The sequence below is a fragment of the Protopterus annectens genome, chromosome 3.part1, assembly GCF_019279795.1.
Source record: "Protopterus annectens isolate FY-2018-M chromosome 3.part1, PAN1.0, whole genome shotgun sequence".
NCBI lineage: Eukaryota > Metazoa > Chordata > Ceratodontiformes > Protopteridae > Protopterus > Protopterus annectens.
In genome coordinates, this window is record NC_056732.1 from 56,001,819 (window position 1) to 56,026,485 (window position 24,667).

General features: G+C 42.1%; 1 protein-coding gene across 1 annotated transcript in view; it reads left to right on the forward strand.

Moving 5' to 3' along the window:
- LOC122797631 (integrator complex subunit 8-like) overlaps positions 1–24,667 on the forward strand; it is a 165,956-nt gene that overhangs the window by 38,765 nt on the left and 102,524 nt on the right. The window contains exon 4 of the mRNA XM_044066175.1: positions 18,748–18,888. Within this exon, the coding sequence (XP_043922110.1) occupies positions 18,748–18,888 (141 nt within the window). The remainder of the gene's footprint in view (positions 1–18,747; positions 18,889–24,667) is intronic.

A 24,667-nucleotide genomic window follows, 5' to 3' on the forward strand; every position in this document is an offset into this window, starting at 1 on the left:
GTGTCTCTCTAAGGCCAGACAATATCCCAGAATGCCTTCTAAATTGCAGGAAACATGACCTATCAAGCCATCTGGAATTGCTATTTAACTGTAGCCTCCAAACAAGCTTTGTGTCTCATAAATGGAGAACAGCAACATTCATCTCTCTTCACAAAGATGGGCCGTCTACAGACCCATAAGTCTCACTAGTCATGTATGCAAAGCCATGGAAAGAATCATCGTGGAAATGATCAATAATGATATAGTAGACCTCCAGACACTGGACCCAACCCAGTCTGGTTTCATCTAGGACAGGTCATGCCTACTCAGTCTGGTGGACTTCTTTGAGAAGGTCACCAAAGCAATGGATAAGGGCAAAATGATTTCACATTGCCTATCTTGACCTGGCCAAGGCATTTGATACAATAACCCACTTTAGCATTGTTAATCAACTCAAGACATGGGGTGCAAACCCATATGACACCCGGTGAATAGCCAGCTAGCTCCCAGACAGGCCCCAGAAAATTAGAATTGGGCAATACACCTCTACAGAGAGTCCAGTCACAAGTGGAGTCCCTCTGGGATGGGTCCTTGAGCCGATCCTTTTTGGCATTTACTTCTCTGAAGTCAAGGCCAATGTCGGTGGTCTCTGGCTGACTAAATTTGCAGATGATTGAATCCCACACTGACAGAAGTGTTCTCCAGGAAGGGCTGACACAGACAAACAACTGGTGTCAGAGCCATGGACTAAAACTAAATACCAAGAAGTGCTGAATAGTATCGTAGAGGAAGTCATCCACCCCTGGTGACTATCATATTGACAGCACACCCCTTTGAGCTGACCCAGTAGTCAAGGACTTAGAGACGCACACAGACAGTAATCTAACCTTTGATCATAATGTGTCTACAGTAGTGAGGAAATCATTCTATGTTGTGCAACTTGTAAACAAAAGTATGGCATCTAGGTCCAGGGAAATCATTGTTCCATTGTATTCTGCATTCATCAGTCCTATCATTGAGTACATAGCCCTGTTTGGTATATACCTAACGAGGCATGTCTAACAAATGGAATGTCCACAGAGGTTCCTCACTAAAACAATAGAAGGCATAAGTAACATGTCCTATGCATACAGCCTTAAGGACAGGCTGTTGAGGATAGATCTATGCCTGGCATACGGGGCATTGTCAGACCCCACTCTGATGGATCTTTTGCATATCCACAAAACAAACAGCACCTGAATTACCCATTCTAAAGACTTAAACCTTGCCAGTGATATAAATAGGACCTCCTGGAGAGACGGGTATGTATCCCAGAGACTACCCCATCTCTGGAACAGGCTCCCCATCCAAGTGAAGCAGAGTTGGACCCTAACCCAATTCTAGTGTAACTTGGACAATTGGATGGTGCACAAGAAATTCATCCCTGATGTGACACCTGTGTCTCTAATGGATGCAGAAGACCTGTAAATGCTTCATCTCCTAGGCCCCTGCTTGTAAATGTTTCATCTCCCAAGCCCCTGCTTACACTTATAAAGGGTACCAGAACTTGTCAGAGATTTGGGATGCATGGTTAGGCATACAAAGGCCCTTGTGGTCATTAGCATAGTAAACCCCCATGAACCTATGAACATGCACACTTGCATATTCACTTTTGCCCTCCTTACTGGGTAATACTTCATGTTCAGATTGTATCATTGTCCCTTCACAGAGTGTTTGGCTTTTGGATTTATGTATCAGTGCTGACATTAAAAACAAGAAAAGAAATCAGAAATCCACTATGTCCTTCCATCATACCAGCATTTTATTACACTTTTATCTGTTCACATAGAGGCTTCTTCAGACCATGACTGCCAAGACATCACTAAACCACAAACTATCATATCCCTACTTTAAACTCAACTGTTATACTTGTCTTAAGCCTCTGTTTATTTAAAACACAAAGTTAATATGGTCATTCAAGCCTACCAAATTTGTGGCATTTAATCTTATTTTCCACTCCTATTCCTTGGTGTTTAACATGTCCTTATCACTGCCCCTAATATTGGGTTCTGTAGCATCTAACACATAAAACAGACTTTTTAAAACTTGCGCAGTTTAAGGTGCATCTGTGCAATGCTCCCCAACATCAGTTACACTTAAAGTACTACCATTGGTATTTTCTCCTTGGGAATAACAGTAAACTTGGAAAAATTAGATTTAATGGTTTAGCCAAAGCTTGCTAGTGAGCTTCATCAGGCAGTTCTAAGTTTACTTCTCTCAATCTCCACTTGCAAGTCGTCTGACTCTAAACAAAGCACGTAGCTCGCTAGTGCTCCCAGGTTGCCCCTGAAAAAGGCACTTGCATCCGTTGGACTTCCCAGATAAACAAATGCATATGAAATACCCATCGCAATCTAGACAATTTTGGTGCAGTCCTTACACATAGTCTAGTACAAAGTGAAAAAGGAGACAAGAGACAGATTCCCTTGCTGATATATTTCAGGCAAAGTGAAATAGTCACTGCAATAGAATACCTGTTTGCACTGGGGTATATGCCACATATACCCATGGTTCCATATGCCAAGCTCAGACTCCATATTAAAGGCTGTTATGAACTTTCATCCCTTTAGAGAGTCAGGTTCTTCAAGTAGTCCGCTTTCTTCCCCTTCAGAATGGAGACGTTGCTAAGTGTACTGTGCCAGACCCATGCTTTGTCTGTTTCAAAGCATCCATCATCAGTTCATACTTTTAACACAAGTTGCATTAGACTGTAACTGAGGAACACACACTTACAGACCCACTCAGGTGAGAGCATTGTGTCACTACTAATCTTGCCACACACTAATGTCAGGGAGATGTGATTGGTGTTGATACCTTAGTGTTCTTTCTCTGTTCTCTGCAACCAGGCACAAAGACTTGGAAAGACAGTACTGCAGTGATGTGGTATCTGAACCAATGCAAAGTAGTTTATTCCTTTCAGCAGTGCAGCTTGACTTTAGTTAAGATTTGGGAGCAGGAGTTGCACAAAAACGTGGCCTTTCCTGACCATGTCATTGCCTTGGCAGAAAGTTTAATCAGGTGAATCTCATTGCCTTGCAAATGAGAGATGACGGCAGTAGTGCTGACCATCATTAATTACCGATAAGGAGTACATGACCAACATTAATTACCGATAAGGAGTATATTGCGTATATTTGTAGCTATGTCAGGTGCAATGTAATATACTGACGAGTCAGCAGGTTATAGAATATAAAATTTTATTCATAAAATAATTTTTTTCACATCTATTCAGTGCTTCATCAGATCACATACATCAAGAAAATACAAGCATTTAAATAATCACTTAATGAGTTAATGCACATGATTTCAATGTAGATTGTAAAGACACTACTTCATTTAGACCTAATCTCTTATCAACTGGCAGTTCCAGAATCCATTTGATCTCTAAAGCTTCAGAGTGATTAGACACATCTCCCCTCGTCAGACTGGTATGAAACTACTGTAAGACCAAAAGACAAAGGAATGATCTCTACCTGCTGTACATACATGCTTTGCTAAAGCGTTGGACATCATCTCTCTTTAGTGTCGTTCTAGTATACACTGTCTCGGAGTGCGATTGGTCTTGCCAACATAGAAACATGAAATATTTGCATATATTACTTAAGGCTAGATATACTAAATAACTGCCCTTAGGGTTAGTATAAAAGTTAAATTTATACTCAAGACCACCGACTGGGTGAGTAAATGTGGATGTAGTAAAAAATATATCGACATGCAATATTGGCTCTGCATGCAAAAGTACCTGTCCTAGCCTAGCGCATACCTGACTAGATATAGGTCTAACAAAATGATAAAAAAACTTCCATTAAAGGGATGGACCATTCTTAAAATCTGTCTCATTCACCCAATAGTTCTGTGTTTATCATCGACCATTAGTATCGACCAGTTTTTTTGTAATAACATTGCATACAAGACCAACATCACTACAATATGTTAATTCATCCTAAAGTTAAGGCAGGTGTTTAGCTACCTACATTTTGCCGATCTTTTCTACAGGAATTCCATGAGAAGCTAATACCATTTCAGTTCTCTGAGATTAGTAAGTGCGAATACCTTCATTCTAGTTCTAATCCAAAAGTTATTTTTAAAGGGGAAGGAACAGGATATGGCATTGCTCATTCTTACAACTTCAAACTTGCAGAAATACTCTTGGATGTGCTTATTTCTCAAATTAGGGGGCCACTTTTATGCTTGCCAAACATACTTTTTTCACTTTTGTATCATAAACAATTTGTTCTAATCATTTTACTAATATCACTTACACTCAGAACATATTCGTCTTATCAGAAAGGATGAATTCATAAAAGATGTCTCAGCAAACTGCAATACTTTCCTCTCAGTAACTCTTCCCACCTCTGTTGTTGCAGCTCTTTTATGAGTTATGTAAAATCTGCATGATAGAAGGTCTTCCATGCTATACTTCTAAATAGCCTTTCCTTTAAGCATAGCTTATCTCCACCAAGACACACAGATGGTCAGAGCCACAAAATTCTGGTTATATTTTCTGATCTGTGACCATCTAATCTGATTAACCAATATAACATCCAGTGTGTTGTTTATTTCTAGTAAGTTCCCTAACAATTTGAATATACCCTTGTTCCATACCAATCCATAAATGCACCATTCTTTGAATCAGTCACCAGAGCTGTGGACATGGATAAGGTGGCCCCATACAGCCTATCTGGACCTCGCCAAGGCCTTCGACACCATCCCCCACTCTGGAATCATAGATAAACTTACTAAGCTGGGCATTAGTCCCTATGTCACACGATGGGTTGCCAACTGACTTACTGCCAGAACCCACACTGTAAAAGTAGCCGACTCCAAATCCAGCTCCAGACAAGTGACAATTGGAGTACCTCAGGGTTCAGTCCTAGGACCGCTCTTGTTTGGCATCTACTTCTCTGAAGTACAGGCCAACATTAAGGGACTCTGGCTAACAAAATTCGCAGATGACTGAAAACTGGGAGCCATTATTGAATCCCCAAATGATGTGGATATTCTACAAAATGGCCTTACAGAAACAGATGCTTGGTGCCAGAGCCATGGGCTCAAGCTCAATGCCAAGAAATGTATAGTTATCCACTTTGGGAAAAAAACATGTACCCGTGAATTACCACGTAGGTGCAGTACACTAAACACCGAAAGTGTGATAAAAGACTTAGGGACACAGGTCTCACCTTCAATAACCACATCGCCACAACAGTCAGGAAATCCTTCTATGTGGCACACCTCAGCACTAAGGGCTTTTCATCCTGAAAAAAGGAAGTCATTGTCCCACTGTACTCATCCCTCATTAGACCCATTATAGAATACAATGCCCCATTTGGTGTGTACCTCTCAAGACATCTGCAACAACTGGAAAGTCCACAGAAATACCTCACTAAAATAATCACAGGCCCTATGCTGACCATCTAAAAAAACTCCACCTATACTCTGTCGCATATCGTCTACTCCCAGGCGATCTCTGCTTAACATACAAGACCATGTCAAACCCAGAGCTGTTGGACATGCTACACTTAAAGAAATCCCAGTCCCTCAGAGACGCGCTCTCCAAGGATCTAAACCTTGTCATCAAAATGAACAAAACATGCTGGAGGGATAGGTTCCTGACCCAGAGGCTCCCCATACTCTGGAATAGACTGCCCATACATGTCAAACAGAGCAACTCTTTGGCCCTCTTCAAAAGGAACCTTGATGATTGGATGGGAGATGGGGAAATTCAGCCCTGGGATCACGTCAGTTGCCCTGCTAGACAGGGGTCCAGGGAAGTAAATACTGTGGGAAGAAATAGCCAGGGAATTGTTATGGCTAGGCTTGTATAGGCCCTAGGGCCGATAGCCTAGTACCAACCTATGAACCTATTACTTATTGTATATCTCCACCCCTATCCATATTAATAGCATTAAAGTTAGCTGCAATGACGTAATATCCTTTCGGAACAGTATTCAGTGGTTACCCTCGTTAAATGATACTACCTCAACCCTTAATATAATTTATTCATTGACACTAGAAAATACAAAACATGACTGGTAAGTTTTACTTGCATATAATGAAACACTACCCCCATGTTTATTTCTTCCGTTTTTATGATATCTATTGTATCCTTTGAAGGTCAGTTGCTTTATTAAGGTATTAAAACCATGTTTCTATCAGTATAATAGCTTTGTAGCTTATGCTTGGCATGTTATAAACATCTAAATGTATTTGACAGTAGCATTCTGTGTCAGGCATATTCACCTCCATTTAACACCATCCCTTTCAGTCTGCAAATTGCACATAGATCTTGCTACTTAGCATACCAGAAACGCTTCCCCAGTATATTTATTTATTTATTTTACATTTGTTGACCGGGATAGTCTGACTGGGACAAAGCCCATTTTCAGCGGTGGCCCGGGGAGAAAAGCTCCACAGTACAAATATAAATTAAACATACATGTTGCATTAAATGTAAAATACAGAAAGGTTAGCAGCCTACAACTTAATGATAGATAAGAGAGACTAATGTACATTATAAATAAACAGGAAAACATAAAAGTGGAACAGACAGAGAATAGTAGGTAATGAAATTCAATAAGATGACCAGTTAGTTACTAAATGAAATCAACAGAAGTTGTAAAAATTATTAATAGGTAAAGATATAGTGCAGCAGAAATCAAATGTAAAGAGGAGTAGTAGTAAAATAAGAGTAACGTGACTCTGCAGTAGTAGAATGAGAGTAACGTGACTCTGCAGTAGTAGAACGAGAGTAACGTGACTCTGCAGTAGTAGAACGAGAGTAACGTGACTCTGCAGTAGTAGAATGAGAGTAACGTGACCCTGCAGTAGTAGAACGAGAGTAACGTGACCCTGCAGTAGTAGAACGAGAGTAACGTGACTCTGCAGTAGTAGAACGAGAGTAACGTGACTCTGCCGCAGTAGAACGAGAGTAACGTGACTCTGCCACAGTAGAACGAGAGTAACGTGACTCTGCAGCAGTAGAACGAGAGTAACGTGACTCTGCCGTAGTAGAACGAGAGTAACGTGACTCTGCCGCAGTAGAACAAGAGTAACGTGACTCTGCCGCAGTAGAACGAGAGTAACGTGACTCTGCAGTAGTAGAACGAGAGTAACGTGACTCTGCAGCAGTAGAACGAGAGTAACGTGACTCTGCAGCAGTAGAACGAGAGTAACGTGACTCTGCCACAGTAGAACGAGAGCAACGTGACTCTGCCGCAGAGTAACGTGACTCTGCCGCAGTAGAACGAGAGTAACGTGACTCTGCCGCAGTAGAACGAGAGTAACGTGACTCTGCCGCAGTAGAACGAGAGTAAAGTGACTCTGCCTCAGTAGAACGAGAGTAACGTGACTCTGCAGCAGTAGAATGAGAGTAACGCGACTCTGCAGCAGTAGAATGAGAGTAATGCGACTCTGCCGCAGTAGAACAAGAGTAACGTGACTCTGCAGTAGTAGAATGAGAGTAACGTGAACTCTGCAGTAGTAGAATGAGAGTAACATGACTCTGCAGTAGTAGAATGAGGGTAACGTGACTCTTAGGTTGAAGAAGAAGGATAGGTGGAGAAGCAGACAAAGCATAGGAAAGAGTAAAGGGGGAAATGGGGGTTAGGAAGGAGAGAAGAATAAAGAAGAGAAGTGAGAGTAAGGACCATGTTCAGTTAGGGTGGTTACAGTGACATCCAATTTTGGTTTAGATATTCTTTGAGAGATCTCTTAAATTTGTGAACTTGAAGTATGCTTCTAGGGGTCATTGAAGCTTGTTCCATTGAATGGCAGGTGAGTAGTTATATAGGTTCTGTCCATCAGATGTTTTAGGTTTGTAACAAGTATGGAAAAGAGCTTCTTGGGGATCGGGAAGGGCTATAAAACAAGACTAGTGATGAAATACTAGGGTAGGAAGAAGGTTTATTGATGATTGAGTGGATGATGAGCATCTACGGAACTTTGAGTTGGTTATGGACCTCTAGCCATTTGAGTGACCTGAGGGCATGATGGTGGTAAGATTTGGATGACAGATTAGCAGCAATTCTTGCTACTTTGTTACAGGTAGATTCAAGTTTAGTGAGAAGAGAAGACTGAAGATTTGTAAATATTTGCGAGCTATAGAAAAGGTTGGGAAGAAGGTAAACATTGGCTAGTGAGATTCTGATGTCAGGGGTCAGGAACCTTTTGTTTCTATATAGGAGGCCAAGGTTTTGGTGAGTTTTCTTAATAGAGTGATGTATATGAAGGTCAAATTTCAGTTGGTCATCTATGATTACTCCAAGGAGCTTAGTCTGGGCAACAGGGATGATGTTAGTGTTATTCAGTGAAAAGATATTAAATTAGGATTTGGGGTGGTAGAGGGGTTTTGGGAGGAAAAGTAAAAGTTTTGTCTTTTTAGGATTGAGTATTAGTTGGTTGTTAGTAAGCCATGTTTCAGTATGATTGTATGAAGTTTGTGTTAGAGTAAGTAGTTCTGTTGGATTGTCAGCTGTAAATATAATAGTAGAGGCATCAGCATACTGTATGAGGGAAGACTTGGGGCACGATTTATGTAGTTCATTATATGCATAGCTAGGTCTGTCAAAGTAATTGACTTGGAAACCCAAGGGGTTGAATCTCTCCAGTAAGTCTAGGCTTGAGACAGTCTTAACATTTGATCTAACTCATCATATAGGATACGTATACACAGCTGTACACACGTTTGCCTTAATAAGTCAGTCAATGTACAGTACAGATATTTAATAAGTATCAAATACTTGATGTGTTGACACTTTACAAGCAATGATCGTACCACATCAGAAGAACATACTGCTGTTCTGTCTTGCCGAAAAAAGACTGCAAGGCTAACCTACCTTATCCTAGTGAATCAAATCTTCAGCAAAATTGTAGTGCACAATCTTGAAAGGTCCCATTTAGGTAAGTTTGTGTGTGTGTGTTAGTTAGGGGCTTTAGTTTGTGTAAGTGTGTGTTGAGACTGTGATGTGTGTGTATGTGAGTTTCATTTGTGTTTCTGTTTGTGCGATCTTGGAGTTAGAATATATAAGTGGGGGGTAGGGGGTGCTGGGTGGCTTGCCCCCCTGCTTATATGTAGTGTAGATACATTTGTTTGATTGTGGGGGGGGGTTGTGTTTGTTTACGTGTGTACTGTACGAGTAGCGTAGTTTCGGGATTTTGAATTTCATGGTTGTGTGTTTTCGGATTTGTGAGTTGTGCTTGGGTTTTCGGCTTTGTGATTTCGAAATACTGAAATTCGGGATTTCAGTATTTCAAAATTATAAAGAAGACCCATAAAATAAATACACACACACACACACACACGTAGATAGATACATACATACATATATATATATATATATATATATATATATATATATATATATATATATATATATATATACACACATATTTACCCATAGTTTATATATAGGAGCATAATAGTCATATTTGTTGACATCTTTATATAATTATCACTTAAGACACAGGAAAACGTGCATTTATATAAAAGAAACTAAACAATATTGACAGTTACAGATGATGTGTATCACATACATTCTTTTATATAATTATCATCGATCCAACATTTACATAAATTGCTCACTTCTGTCTTCCCTTAACCCTCACTCTTTCTCCTCCAAAACATTGTTCAACATGCATTGTTCCTACAGTTGCCACTTTTTTTCTGTCTAGTTGGCACCTACCCTTTTGTAAAGATCCCACTTCAGTTATTTTACCTCTGTTTATGATATTTAGCACATCAAATACATTTGGTTTAGTGTTTGATTTCCATTTTATAAGAATTGCTTTTTTGGCAGCCACCAGAATTAAACTTACCAAGGCCTTACTATGTCTAAGCAATTATAGGTTCATAGGTTTATACTAGGCTATCTGCCCTAAGGCATTTATAAGCCTAGCCCAAAGTTATGTGGCTTACGCCACCCCTTATGTTAGAAATAATGTGCCCATTAGTTTGTTGTGCCTCTATCCAGCAGTGACACAGAGATGATTCCCGGGGTAAACCTACGATCTCCCATCCACCGGTCAAGATTTCTCTTGAACAGAGCCAGCGAGGTGCTCTGCCTCACATGGACCGGGATTTTATTCCACAGCATGGGGAGTCTCTGGGTGATAAATCTATCCCTCCAGCATGTCCTATTTATATCCGTGCTAAGGTTTAAGTCACTTGCTCTAGTGGTTCTGGTGGATTTGGATTTTTTGAGGTGGAGCATGTCCATTAATTCCGGGTTAGTCATGGCCTTGTATGTCAGGCACAGGTCACCTCTGAGCAGACGGTATGCAACTGAATAGAGTTGGAGTTTCTTCAGTCTGGCAGTATATGACAGGTTTTGGAGTCCCTTTATCCTTTTGGTGAGGAACTTGTGGGGTCTCTCCAATTGCTGCAGGTGTCGGGTGAGATACATCCCGAATGGGGCATTGTACTCGATCATTGGTCTGATAAGTGAAGAGTACAGGGGAACAATGACCTCACTTGATCTGGATGTGAATCCCTTCATGATCAGGTGGGCAATGTAGAAGGTCTTTCTAACCACTTTAGCAATGTGAGTGTCAAAAGAAAGGCCACTGTCAACCTGGGTACCCAGGTCCCTGATAACCTCTTCTGTGCTTAGTGGGTTGCCACCTATATGGTAGCTTGGGGTTACCTTGTTTTTCCCGAAGGGTATGACTATACACTTTTTTGCGTTTAACTTCAGGCCATGGCTCTGGCACCAGCTATCAGTTTCCGTGAGACCCCTCTGAAGGATGTCTGTGTCCGATGTACTATCCACTATGGCACCCAGTTTGCAGTCATCCACAAACTTTGTCGGCCATAGTCCTCCTATGTTTGCCTGTACTTCTGAGAAGTAGATGCCGAACAATAGGGGGCCAAGTACTGAGCCCTGTGGGACACCACTTGTAACCGGCTTGGAGTCTGACATGGCTCCAGCAACTCTAACCCTGTGGGTTCTGTCCTTTAGCCAGTTTGCAACCCATCTTGTGACATATGGGTTTACATTTAAGCTGGTAAGTTTCTCTATGATACCCGAGTGGGGTATTGTGTCGAAAGCTTTTGCAAGGTCAAGGTAGGCTGTATGGACTGCCTTTCCCTCATCAATGGCCTTGGTAACTGTTTCGAAGAAGTCGACCAGGTTCAAAAGGCAAGATCTGCCCTTGACAAAGCCAAACTGGGTTGGGTCCAAGGTCTGCAAGTCTCGTATGTCCTTGTTTATGAGTTCCATTATGATCCTCTCCATAGCTTTGCAGACCAGGCTTGTTAAGCTTATGGGGTGGTAATTACCAGGGTCCGTAGAGGCACCGCCTTTGTGGAGTGGGACCACAGTTGCCGTACGCCACTCCTTGGGCACATATCCTGTGGTAAGGCTAAGATTAAACAGCTGCCTTATGTGCGGGTTTAGTTCTTCATTGAGTTCATGTAGCACACAGCCGGGGACACCATCCGGTCCCATTGATGCTGTGTTTTAGCTTTAGAGAGAGCAGCTTTCACCTGCGCGTTTGAGATGTCTGGGAGGCTACACTCTGTTGGGATAGTTATCTCTCCTTTTGGGGGGGAGAGGGGTGAAGTTTGTGCTGAACCTGTCTGCCAGTATGTTGGCAATGTCTGTGGGTTCAGTGATTTTTGTATCATTTTGGACTAATTCTGAGCATATCTGGGAGTTTCCACCCAGGTTTCTGATATAGCTGAAGAAGGCCTTATGATTGTCTTTTGAATCTATGGCAATTTTTTTCTCAAAGTTGGCCTTGGATGATTTTATGAGGGATCGTAGTTTCTTGCTAGTACTGATCAAAGATGCCTTCCCTTTTTGGGATTTTGCTCTATCATGTAGCAGCTTTCTCCTCTTATTGTAAAGTTTGTTTATGGCTGGGGTCCACCAGACTGGACGTTTGCCCTTGGTGGAAAGAGTCTTGGTTTTATTTGGGATTGCCTGATCCATGCAGTCCTGAAGGTGTTCATAGAAGGCATTTGTAAGGGCTTCCGCAGCTTGGGTTGTGGTTTCCATTGGCTTGGGGGCCTTGAAGGATACCACACCTGTCTTGAGTAGTGTGAAGTTTGCTTTAGAGAAGTTCTTCACTGTGGTCTTTTGTTTGGGGTGGGGGCGGGATGTGGATTTCTAGTGAGATTAGTTTATGATCTGATCTCACCAAAGAGGGATATACTTCCAGTGTGGAGCATTTTGTCCCCATGTTTGTGATGATGAGATCTAGTATATTTTCTCCTCTTGTGGGGACGGTGACTAGTTGTTCCATGGCATTTGAATTTATGAACTCCAGGAACCTTTGGGCTAGAAAGTTGGGGCTTGAGTAATGTTCCCAGTCTATATTCGGGTAGTTGAAGTCACCCAATATGATGGTGTTTGGTGATACATTTATACCTTCCAGTGTCTTCAGGAAGGCTGTGTGGGTTTCCTGAGTTTGAGAGGGTGGCCTGTAGCATGCTACAAATTGTAGAGCAGTTTTGCTTATAGTTAATTGCACCTGGATGGTTTCCGATGCTTTGTGCGTAGCCACCAACCTGGAGGTGTGGGTATCCTTGATGAATATGGATACACCCCCTCCTTTTGTGGTATGGTCCGGGTTTTGGGGCGGAGCATGATATGAGGTAAAACCTGATAGTGCCGGGGTGCTCTCAGGAGCCTTGAACCAGGTTTCAGTCACAGCACAGACATCGATGTTCTCCATACTGAGAAGGGCCTCGAGTGCGTGCATTTTGAGATTTAGACTTCTGGCATTGAGCAGCATTACCCTTAGTTTCTTCCGTTTTGTTTTCTAGGGTGGTAGGTTTAGAATTTGAGCCTGGCCTAAAAAGGCACTATGGGGTGGCAAGAGCCTTAGCCAATATCCGAATCCCAGGGGTGACAGGTGCAAGCCGTCCCTTAAGACAGCGTGGCTTGTCAAGCATGTCATCCCAAGCAGACAGACACTGGATCCCCTTTGAATGACACCAGAAATTAAGCCAATTGTTAAAACTGATCATCTTGTCACTATATTGTGGCATCATTCGTGGTGAAGGAAGGATACTGCTCAGGGTCAGGGTCATACCTGCCTGGGCTACATAATCAGAGAGCTCCTCTATGTCTCTTTTCATGTAGTCCAGGGAGGTACGTCTCTCAATTCAGATCCTGTATCCCAGCTCAAGCAATCATTTCCTTAGTCACACCCATTGGCTTGCCCAATATTTCTGACCAAGTACTCTGCAGAGCATCTTTAATGTCTTCCAACTCATTTCACTCTCAAAACACATTTCGCAGTTACCTCTTTCTTCCCAGTCACACTTCCAGCAGTTGCCGTCTAGCTGAGGAAAAAGTCTGTAGAGTCTGCTTGGGGTATAAATCCTAATTCTAGACACTGTAGCATGTTTGGAAGGCATACGTACGTCCTTCCATTGTTTCCTTGTGATTTGCCAATTCACTCTGTCTTGCCAATCTTTTCTGAACTCGTCTGATTCCTATAGTTATTGTGCAGTGTTTTTATATGCCTTACTAATTATCCCTTTTTTTACAACAGCTTCTGTTCTAGATTTAACTAAAGAACTCAGCCAGTGTAGGGCTTTCATTTGGGATACCCTATCCTTTCTCTTTGTTTATAATCTGATATCAATCCCTTATAGGGAAGGCAATTGCTAGCCTGCAGTCCAGATGTCTTCTTGGCCTCTTCCCATTCTGTTACTTTCCCTCTCTAGTTATTTGCCCCAAATACCTTGGTTCCTGTGCCAATTTTCTCTAGTAAATTCTGTCCCCCTCTTGCCTTATCTCTGCACTTCTAATTGCAGTCATCCCTGTTGGCAGAATGTCCTTTCTGCATTCGTGTGTTGGCTTAGTTTTCAGAATACTTTCTTCTACTTTATGACTGTAATATTCTGTGTGGCTGCTGTTGTTCTCGTTACGGATCTGCATGCACAGGTCCCATTCTTTCCTTACTTCTTGAATTACCCCTTCATCTTCATCATCATCTTTTTCCATTTTCAATTATAGCGTTCCGCTTGTGTTATGTATATAGGCCTTAACTGTGTAGCTCTTAAAATATACCTTCAAATCAGGTAATCCTAAACCACCTTGTTGTGTTGGAAGGATCAACCTGTTCCACTTGACCCTTCCCCTCCTAAATAAAGTCCTTCAACTCTTCATTAAGTACTCCCCACAGTTTCTCCTCTGGTTTATATATATTTCATCTTATTACCAAAGTAAATGATGTGCAGTGTTTGTTTGTACTACTTTATATGATATCAACTCATGTTACTCCAATTGAGCTCAGGAAGTTTGCACTGTAACTTCCAATGGGCGGAGCCTAAGCCTTTTGACAGAGTCAAGTTATTTTCCTCACATTTCAAACAAATGTTTATATGTCTGGAGCCATAGGAATTATGAAAAAAGTATAAATGACAAACTGTTTTTATAGTGGTAGTATTCTTTATGTTCTAGGTCTTAAACTGAATTTTATAAGTCTCAGTAAACACAGTAAGTATTACATTTATAATATTTTGTAAACAACTTACAATATGTCAGCAACCACTCAAGTTACACTCATACTGTCAGCAGCATTTTATTCATCTAACCGAGAGCTTTCATATGAGGCCAAGGAGTTCTGTCTGTGTTACTTGGTTGTTGAGATATTTAGAAAAATGTGAAAATTATATCTATATAAATTGATATCATAAAAACAACAGTTAATATCCATTTACCTGCAGTAGACAGATATCAAATATTAATGTAGTGGAGTTTGCTGTTGGAATTATTGAGGAAAATATGACAAGCAATATTTGACGCCTAGAGGCATCAGTAGGAATTAACTGCAGATACACCTGGAGGTGTCACTCAGATGTAATTATAATGTGCATATTGTCACAGCGTCCTGTGATCTTTATAAAATGTACCAGAAAGATTTCTTGTTTAAAAATGTGTGTGTGTACCATGTGCCGTGTGTGCCGTGTGTGTGCGTGCGGTGCGTGCGTGCGATGTGCACACGCACCGCACGCACACACACGGCACACACGGTGCGCGTGTGCGATGTGCATGCGATGTGCGTGCGGTGGGTGTGTGTGTGCGTGCGGTGTGTGTGTGTGCGCGCGGTGTGTGTCCACGCGGTGTTTGTGTGTGTGTGTGCGCTTTCTCTAAGTCCACAAAGACACAATGCAACTCCTTCTGACCTTCTCTGTATTTCTCCAACAACACTCTCGGAGCATATATTGCATCTGTAGTGCTCTTTACTGGCATGAAACCATACTGCTGATCACTAATCATCACCTCCCTTCTTAACCTAGCTTCCACTACTCTTTCCCATAACTTCAAGCTGTGACTGATCAATTTTATACCTCTGTAGTTACTGCAGCTCTGCACATCACCCTTATTCTTAAAGATAGGTACCAAAACACTTTTTCTCCACTCCTCAGGCATCCTCTGACTTTCCAAAATTTCATTAAACAATCTGGTTAAAAATTCCACTGCCATTTCTCCTAAGCACCTCCATGCTTCCACTGGTATGTAATCTGAGCCAACAGCCTTTCCATTCTTCATCCTCTTCATAGTTGTCCTTACTTCCTCCTTGCTAATTTGCTTCACTTCCTAATTCACTATCCCCACATCATCCAACCTTCTCTCTCTCATTCTCTTCATTCATCAACCCTTCAAAGTACTCTTTCCATCTACTCAACACACTCTCCTCACTTCTGAGTACGTTTCCCTCACTATCCTTTATCACCCTTACCTGCTGCACATCTTTCCCAGCTCTGCCCCTTTGTCTAGCCAATCGGTACAGGTCCTTTTCTCCCTCTTTAGTGTCTAATCTCTCATACAACTCTCCATATGCCTTATTCTTAGCCTTTGCCACCTCTCTCTTTGCCATGCGCCTCATCTCCTTATACTCATCTACTTTCTTCATCTCTTTGACAATCCCACTTCTTCTTCGCCAGCCTCTTCCTCTGTATACTTTCCTGTACTTCCTCATTCCACCACCATGTCTCCTTGTCCTCCTTCCTCTGTCCAGATGTCACACCAAGCACCTTCCTAGCAGTCTCCCTTACTAGCTCTGCTGTAGTTACCCAGCTATTCGGTAACTCTTCATTGCCTCCCAGTGCCTGTCTTAACTCTTCCCTGAACTCTACCTCACAATCACCCTTTTTTAACTTCCACCATTTAATCCTTGGCACTGCTTTCACACCCCTCCTCCGCTTCTTGATCACCAACATAATCCTACAGACCACCATTCTATGCTGCTTAACTACACTTTCCCCAGTCACCACTTTACAGTCTCCTTCAGACTGGCCCTCCTACATAGGATGTAATCCACCTGTGTGCATCTTCCTCCACTCTTGTACGTCACCCTGTGCGCCTCCCTCTTGTTAAAATACATATTCACCACAGCCATGTCCATCCTTTTCGCAAAATCCACAATCATCTGACCTTCTGCATTCCTCTCCTTAACACCATACCTACCCATCACTTCCTCATCCCCTCTGTTCACTTCTCCAACATGCCCATTGAAGTCCGCTCCAATCACTAGTCTCTCACCCTTCGGTACACTCACCACCACTTCATCCAACTCGCTCCAAAATTTTTCTTTCTCATCCGTCGCACCCCCAACTTGTGGAGCATATGCACTAACAGCATTCATCATTACACCATCAATTTCAAGCTTCATAAACATCACTCTATCAGACACTCTCTTTACCTCCAAAACACTCTTGGCATACTGTTCCGTTAGGATAACCCCTACCCCATTTCTTCTGCCATCCACACCATGATAGAACAATTTGAACCCGCCTCCTATACACTTGGCCTTACTTCCCTTCCATCTGGTCTCTTGCATGCACAATGTATCAACCTTCCTTCTCTCCATCATATCAGCTAGCTCTCTCCCTATACCAGTCATACTGCCAACATTCAAAGTTCCTACCCTCAGTACTACACTCCTAATGTTCCTCCTCTCTTCCTGCCGTCGGGCATGCCTTCCCCCTCCTCTTCTTCTTCGGCCAACAGTAGCCCAATTTCCGCCAGCACCCTGTTGGCTAACAGTACTGGTGGCGGTTGTTGTTAACTCGGGCCTCGACCGATCCGGTATGTAAATATGAAATGTTCTCTGCATCAGTAATTTGGCAGAGGTTTTACGCCGGATGCCCTTCCTGACGCAACCCTCCCCATTTATCCAGGCTTGGGACCGGCACAAAGAAATGCACAGGCTTGTGCATCCCCAGTGGCTGGGTTTGTGCATATATGTATGTATATATATATATATATATATATATATATATATATATATATATATATATATATATATATATATATATGTGTGTGTGTGTGTATATATATATGTATGTATATATATATATATATATGTGTGTGTGTGTGTATATATATATATATATATATATATATATATATATATATATATGTGTGTGTGTGTGTGTGTGTGTGCGCGTGCGCACAAAAATATGTATGTGTGTATGTGTGTGTGTGTTTCCCCCATGAGAGAGAGAGAAGAACACATATTTAGCACACTGCCTTCTTAATAGGACAGTTGCTGACCTACTGATGTCGGCAGAGAAATTGCCTATGTAAGATTGTGGGCAGTACCTGACAGGAAACTCTACAGGTTTGTCTGTCTGTGGTATATTATGCAGGCAATGACAAATTTCTTTAAAAAGGTAAGCCTAAAAAAGGTGTGGGGGCTTCCCTTTTCTTTGATTCCAAGACAAGAAAATGAAAGATTATAAAATATAAACAAGTTTCCAGTATCTAAAGAATACTGGAACCATACTCTAGAGAGAAAAGAAACCTAACAGTTTAGTTAAACTGTAGGTGAAGGTGGACATTTCCTTTAACAACGTCTTGGTGAGTACAGTAAATTTAGTTTTTTTTTTTTTAATCTTGTGTTTTGTTTTGCTTTGTTTTTTGAACTCCAAGCAGCCAGAACATTATTTATCTCCCACCACTTAACAAAAAACTGAAATGTATGACTTTATCCTCCACTGAAGCCAATCGTTGCTGTGTGTAATCCATTAGCCCATATGTCTCGTGTTTGTCAGATATGGTGTGTTTCCTGTAATGTACACAAGATGGCAGTGTCTTGCTCCCTTAGGTATTCAGAATCATTTTACTCCGTGCCCCCTATTTGCCCTGCATATCTTACCATCATAGTGGAAAGTTGTCTTAACTAATGCATAACCTCATCTAGAGCAATTCCCATATCTTTCAACCAAAGTCTCATTACAGCCTTTCTTTTCTGTTTCCCCTTACTCTGGCAAGGATGCATCCATGCAGCCAGTTACACTTCACATTTCTTCTTCAGGTACCATGTCTTCTTTCATTTTTTAGAAACTCTCTACAAAATACAAGCACACAAAGTTTTAGACACTTTCTACAAAATACAGGCACACGGAGTTAAACTCCTAGCACAACCATCAAACATACTTCACATATTAACTCCGTTTAGCTATAAAAATATATACCAAATGGAAAGAATCACCCTGTTGAAGCATCGCAAGATCTCTGTGCAATAGTTGTTTTAATAGTTGGATGTTAGAATCCGCCTTTTAAAACACAGTACCATATTGCATTTTTTTTCTTTTGAATTCTAATTATATTTATCTATTTAATTTACATTGTGAACAAAATGTGCTATTTCAAATTATACTTGTTGAAATGTTTTGCTCAGGTGTTTGCACTTTTGATTATAAAATGTAGAATTCTTAATGTTTAGTGCCTCATGATTTAGAAATTTTGTTTTTCTTTCTTTCCTTAGCCTGACTGTTCCAGTCATGAACATGCTTTTAAATGAGCTTCTTTGTGTGAGCAAAGTCCCTGCAGGAACAAAACATGTAGACTTGGATCTATCAAGCCTTCCTCCCACAACCGTAATGGCCATACTGCTGTACAATCGATGGTAATGTATGCAGTTGGTAACGGCTTTTCTTAAAAGTTTTTAAAACTTTTATGCAGATTACCAGATAGTTTGTTGCTGCCACTTACACATGTTATATAGTAAATCCTGGATGAGAATGTCTCAAGTCATGTTTGGAAGAAGGAGACTCTGATGAAAGCAGCTATGGGTGGTATTAGTTATCTGCTGGGGATGGTCACTGAAGCTGTGGAACTGTAACAGCCCAAACTCCTCCTTTTTTGCTTTGAACGGACACTGGCCAAACCCCTCCTCAGTGAAGGAGTGGTTGTTTACAAACTTCTCCTTTTTTGCTTTGAACTGACAGTAGCCATGCCCCCCCTCAGTGAAGGAGTGGTTATTTACAAACTCCTCCTTTTTTGCTTGAACTGACAGTGGCCATGCCCCTTCTCAGTGAAGGAGTTGTTGTTTACAGAGAAAATGTCTTTGAAAGGGCCGTGATACTGGGCCATAAATGGTCTGTTGTACTACTGAGACAGTGCTGTGTGTGTATTGCTATTGATGTGGACATTTATGCCGGTAGTAGGTGTAGTTTGGAGCTGAATTAACACTTTGAAATAAGGAGAAAGGTCATAACATGTTCTTACGCTTTAACAGTGAACAAGTAGTTGTGTTAGAAATGCTAGCAAAAAGTGGTTGTTGAGTCAGTTTGAAATGCATTTTTACCAAATATGTATAAGGCCTATCATTAAAGAATGCTAGCTATGGCTGCCTTTCAGAAGTCCAAGACTGTCCCTTGAGTTGTAACACTTTGAAGTTCACACAACAATACTGATTGCAGAAACTTGCTTTTTTACCTCTCAAGTATTTTTACTCCTTCACCTTTTGACATTGGTTACTGTGTCATCTGGAATCCTGTTATTCCTTGTCTCTGAGCTGTGTACCTTGGAGTGGAGATACTCCCAAGATGCCACAACCTCAAACATGGCATCCCTTTGCATTTTCACTTAATTTCTTTTATGCTGTTCCAGGTGTCAGCTTGTGATCCTCATAATTTCAAAAAGAACCCACTAACTACACTGTTATCACACCACTTAAAAGAGTGTGCAGCTTCATTCCAAATAAGTACGTAATTGTGGTTGTCTTTGAGAGTGGAAATAACCATTCTTCATCGGTGCATCCTTTGAGGCTACCCTGTTCTCCATACCTTAAAATAAACTGACTGAGGTTCAGCTTTGTTGAATGGGGAAGATTTTAATGAAGGTGCAGTAGATGTTCTTCATCTCACATTGCTGCAGTCCTGACTATTGGGTAGTCCGCTGTCCCAGTCGGCCCGAATACCAAAGTATAAGGCTGACGTCGGTCAGAGGCGCATTAGACTGACGTCAGGACGTCAGAGTACAGATGCGCATGACCGACGTCATTTCCTCAGTCTTTTTTGCCGCGTGGTCCGATGCAGAAGCAGTTTTGCGAGTGCAGGTTGGCGTTCTGAGATTTTCCGAAGTCGGAGTTTCAGACCGAATCCAAGTTGGCTAAGTACCCCGTTGGGGAATATTTTGGTTTTTTCTTGCCTCAGTATTTTACCGGATGTCAGAAAAAGTGAATAACTGTATTTCTTGTGGGAAACAGATACCTCATAGGGATTACCATACCTTGTGTATACCTTGCTTAGGGCCTGAGCACGACGTTGTTGGCTGTCGCTCTTGTGCTAGATTTAACAAACGCACTATTAAGAGAAGATTAGATTGTGCCAGGTTAGTTTTTGGGAAGCGGTGTAATTATAAAATGCCGTCGGATGCTCCGACGCCCGCTTCGTCAAAAAAGCGCAAGGACAAAACAGCTAAGCCTAGGCTGGAAGAACCGGACGTCGGTTCTTTAGAGGGCTCGGTGGAGCCAGTGGTTCAGCCAGAAATATCTTTGGAATCCCAGGGAGAGACTTTATTGCTGCAAGATGTGACCTCTCAGGAGGTAGGCCAGGCGGAAGGGGCTTCTCAGGTAGCTGTTCTTCCCTCCCTTCCTAAGGTGGTTAGGCCCTCCCCTGCTGTTTCCAAGGCTTCTCCCAGGGGAAGGCCAGGTTTTGTTTCAGGTGTTACCCCTAGTTCTTCAGGGTCTGTACCTAAGAAGCATATGCTTAAGATGGCAGAAGATTTGATTACAATGATTAGAGGTTCTATGCCCCCTCCTGATAAGAGGCCTAGGGTGGAACCTGAGCTTGGAAGTTTTGAACAGTATTCGGATGCTTCTGAGTCTTGACTGAAGACTTGCAGGAGTATTCTCCTTACTCTGATTCTGATGTAGATGATTCTACTCCTTCTGCTTCTCCTCCTGACGATTTTTCTTTTTCAGAGACTCTTCATTCTATGCGGGAGCATTTTAAATGGGAAGGTCAGGATTTCTCTGATTCCAGGAAAAGGCTTAGAGAATTTTTATTTCTACCTCAGCATAGGCCTTTAGCTATTCCTCCTGTTCTGAATGTGGTGGAAGATGTTTTTGCAGAGGCTTCTCTGAATCCTGATTCTTTGCCCCCTGCTCCAGTTAAACCGGATAGATATTATAGGGTGCCTGAAGCTCATAAGTATCTTTTTAAGAGTCCTAGGGCAGACCCAGAAACTGTTTCTCAGGGGCCTAAAGGTGTTAAAGCTTCTGTTGTTAAAAATCCTGTTCCTCCAGACAAAGAGGCAAGGGCTTTGGATAGATGGGGAAAGAAAGTGTATACTTCTTCCACTTTAGCCATGAGGGCTTTGAATTGCCAGTTTCACATGTTGAAATACCAAAATTATCTCCTTTCACAATTAAAGTCTAAGGTAGATGCTCTGGCGGAAGGTATTGAGTGTAAAGAGTTGCAGGAATTGGTTCATGTTTCTGAACAGGTGGGTAAGCATTCTTTGCAATGTGGTTTTGATGCTGTACAGGCCTCTTCGAGGGTGGCTGCTACGGGTTCTGTTCTTCGCAGGCACGCCTGGCTGAGGGATCAGAATTTGGCTGAGCATGTTAAGACAAGGATTTTAGATGCTCCTTTACAATCTGATGTGTTGTTTGGTTCGCCTGTGGAAGCAGTTCTAAAGAAAATGGAAGACAAGGCTAAGTCTATGCAGACTGTTAAAGATTTTTTGCAGGTTCAGCCTCCGAAGTTTAGTAGAAATTGGCCTACTAAGGGGTGGACATATCCTGCTTATGATTCCCAGTCTAGGGGTAGGTCTAGACGTGGTAGGGGCAGAGCTCAGGGTTCTTTAGGCCTAGAACAGGAGTTCACCTGCTCAGTCTTCTGGTGAGGGCAGGGGTCAGTCCTTTAAAGCAGACCCAATGACCTGCCTTTTCAGCTGCCAGATTCTACTCGTCTGGCAGCACCTTTGGGAGGAAGGTTGGCACTTTTCAGAGAAAACTGGAGTTTAATTACCCAGGACAGATGGGTATTGGATATCATTTACCACGGTTACAGGTTTTATTTCCATACCTTGCCTCCTTTCAAAGGCATACCAGACATTCCTCCTCAACAAAGAAAAGAGGCGCACAAACAAATTTCTCTGTTGCTCCAAATAGGGGCCATTCAACCGGTTCCTGTGCCAGAAAGGGGCCTAGGATTTTATTCACGCCTGTTCCTAGTACCAAAAAAGGGGAACACGTGGAGACCAATTTTGGATTTATCTATCCTCAACACTTATCTGGACATTCCCAAGTTCAAAATGTTGACGTTACAACAGCTTTTACCTCTGCTGGGCAAAGATCACTGGATGGTAACTCTGGATCTCAAGGAAGCTTACCTTCATGTTCCTATCAGACTGGTTTGCAGGAAGTATCTGCTTTCGAGCTGGAAATTTTCATTATCAGTTCTCTGCATTGCCCTTTGGCTTATCTACTGCCCAGAGTATTCACAAAGTTCTGGCTCCAGTGATAGCTTTCTTCAGGCTAAAAGGAATACAAATCTATCCTTATTTGGACGACTGCCTGATTCTGGCTCAAGAAAGGGATGTGCTTCTTCAGCATTTGGAATATGTGATAGCAGTGCTAAGATGCCTAGGGTATTCTGTGAACGAAATAAAGTCCAGTCTAGTACCCTCTCAAGACATGTGCTTTCTGGGTGTGAGACTGAATACAGCAACCCAGATGGCCTTTTAACCCCGGACAAACAAAAGAATCTTTCTCTTTACTTCCATCAACTATCTCATCAGTCCGGGCTGACTGCAAGGACAGTCCTTCAAGCCTTAGGGTTCATGGCATCTTGTATTCTGGTGCTTCCCAATGCCAAACTGCATATGAGGAAGCTGCAATGGTATCTCAAAAATTTATGGACACAGCACTGCCAGGATTTGGACACTGTCGTTCCAATAATACCTTGCATTCAAAAGGAATTTTTGTGGTGGGCTCAGGAATGTCACCTAAACAAGGGACTCTCTGTGACCCGGCCAGAGGCGAGTCAGATTTTAACAACAGATGCCTCAGACACAGCTTGGGGAGCTCATCTGAATGGAAAGTGGATACAAGACAAGTGGCCTGCCAAACTACAGCATCTACATATCAACATGAAGGAGATGTTGGCAGTCCAGTTTGCATTAATGGCCTTCAAGGATTTACTTCTTCCAGGACAGGTGTTGATTCTGACAGACAACACAACTGTCATGTGGTACATCAACAAGCAAGGGGGAACACATTCTTATCCTCTATGCAGGCAAGCAATGATTTTGTGGGAGACTGCTCTCGGTTTGCAACTGAATCTTCAAGCAAGGTTTCTGCCAGGAGCACAGAACTCCTTAGCAGATGTGTTAAGCAGGCAAATCATGGATCCCCACGAGTGGAAACTGGATCTTCATGTATTTCAGACATTGACAGTGTCCTGGGGAACTCCAGACATAGATCTGTTCGCTTCTCCACTAAACCACCAGCTGCCAAAGTTTTGCACGAAAAGGTTTCATCACACAGCCTGGAAAGTGGATGCTCTTTCTTTCAGTTGGAAAAATCTTCATGTGTATGCCTTTCCACCTCTGCCTCTCCTCCCAAAGGTACTCCTGAAGGTCAGACAGGACAAGCCAAGGATGATTTTAATAGCTCCAGATTGGCCTCGTCAGCATTGGTACCCATTATTGAGGAGTCTGGTAAGGAAGCCTCCTTGGCCCTTACCTTTGATTCCACACCTATTGTCTCAGAAGGACGGGCATCTACTCAATGTCAAGCTTCACTCTCTTCATCTAACAGCCTGGCATATTCTGTTTTGAACCATAGCAGGTCTCAGCTTCCTCAACAAGTTTTGAATGTGATTATGGAAGCCAGACGACCTAGTACAAGGAAAGTGTACGCAGAAAATGGAAGAGATTTTTATTTTGGTGTGCAGCAAAGGATTTGGATGTTTCTGAGCCAAATTTGAGTGTGGCTCTTCAATATCTTACTGAGTTATTGGACAAAGGTTTGTCTTTCTCTTCCATTAAGATTCATGCTGCAGCAATTTCAGCTCACTATGATTGTGACCCACCATTGTTTTCTCATCCTTTGTTCAAGCAATTTCTTAGAGGGGCAAAGAATATAAGACCCCACGAGAGCTCCTACTCCTGCTTGGGACCTCAATTTTGTGTTGGAGAAACTCACTCTACAACCTTTTGAGCCTGCAGCTACTGCTGAATTGAAATATTTGTCATGGAAGACTGCATTTTTGTTGGCCATTACCTCTGCAAGAAGGGTATCTGAATTGCAGGCCCTTATGGCAGTTGAGCCTTTCTTGATTTTCCATAAGGATAGGGTATCTTAACATTACTAATCCTTCCTTTATGCCTAAAGTGGTTTCTAGTGTGGCTTTAAACCAGACTATTCATTTGCCTACTTTTTATGCAGATCC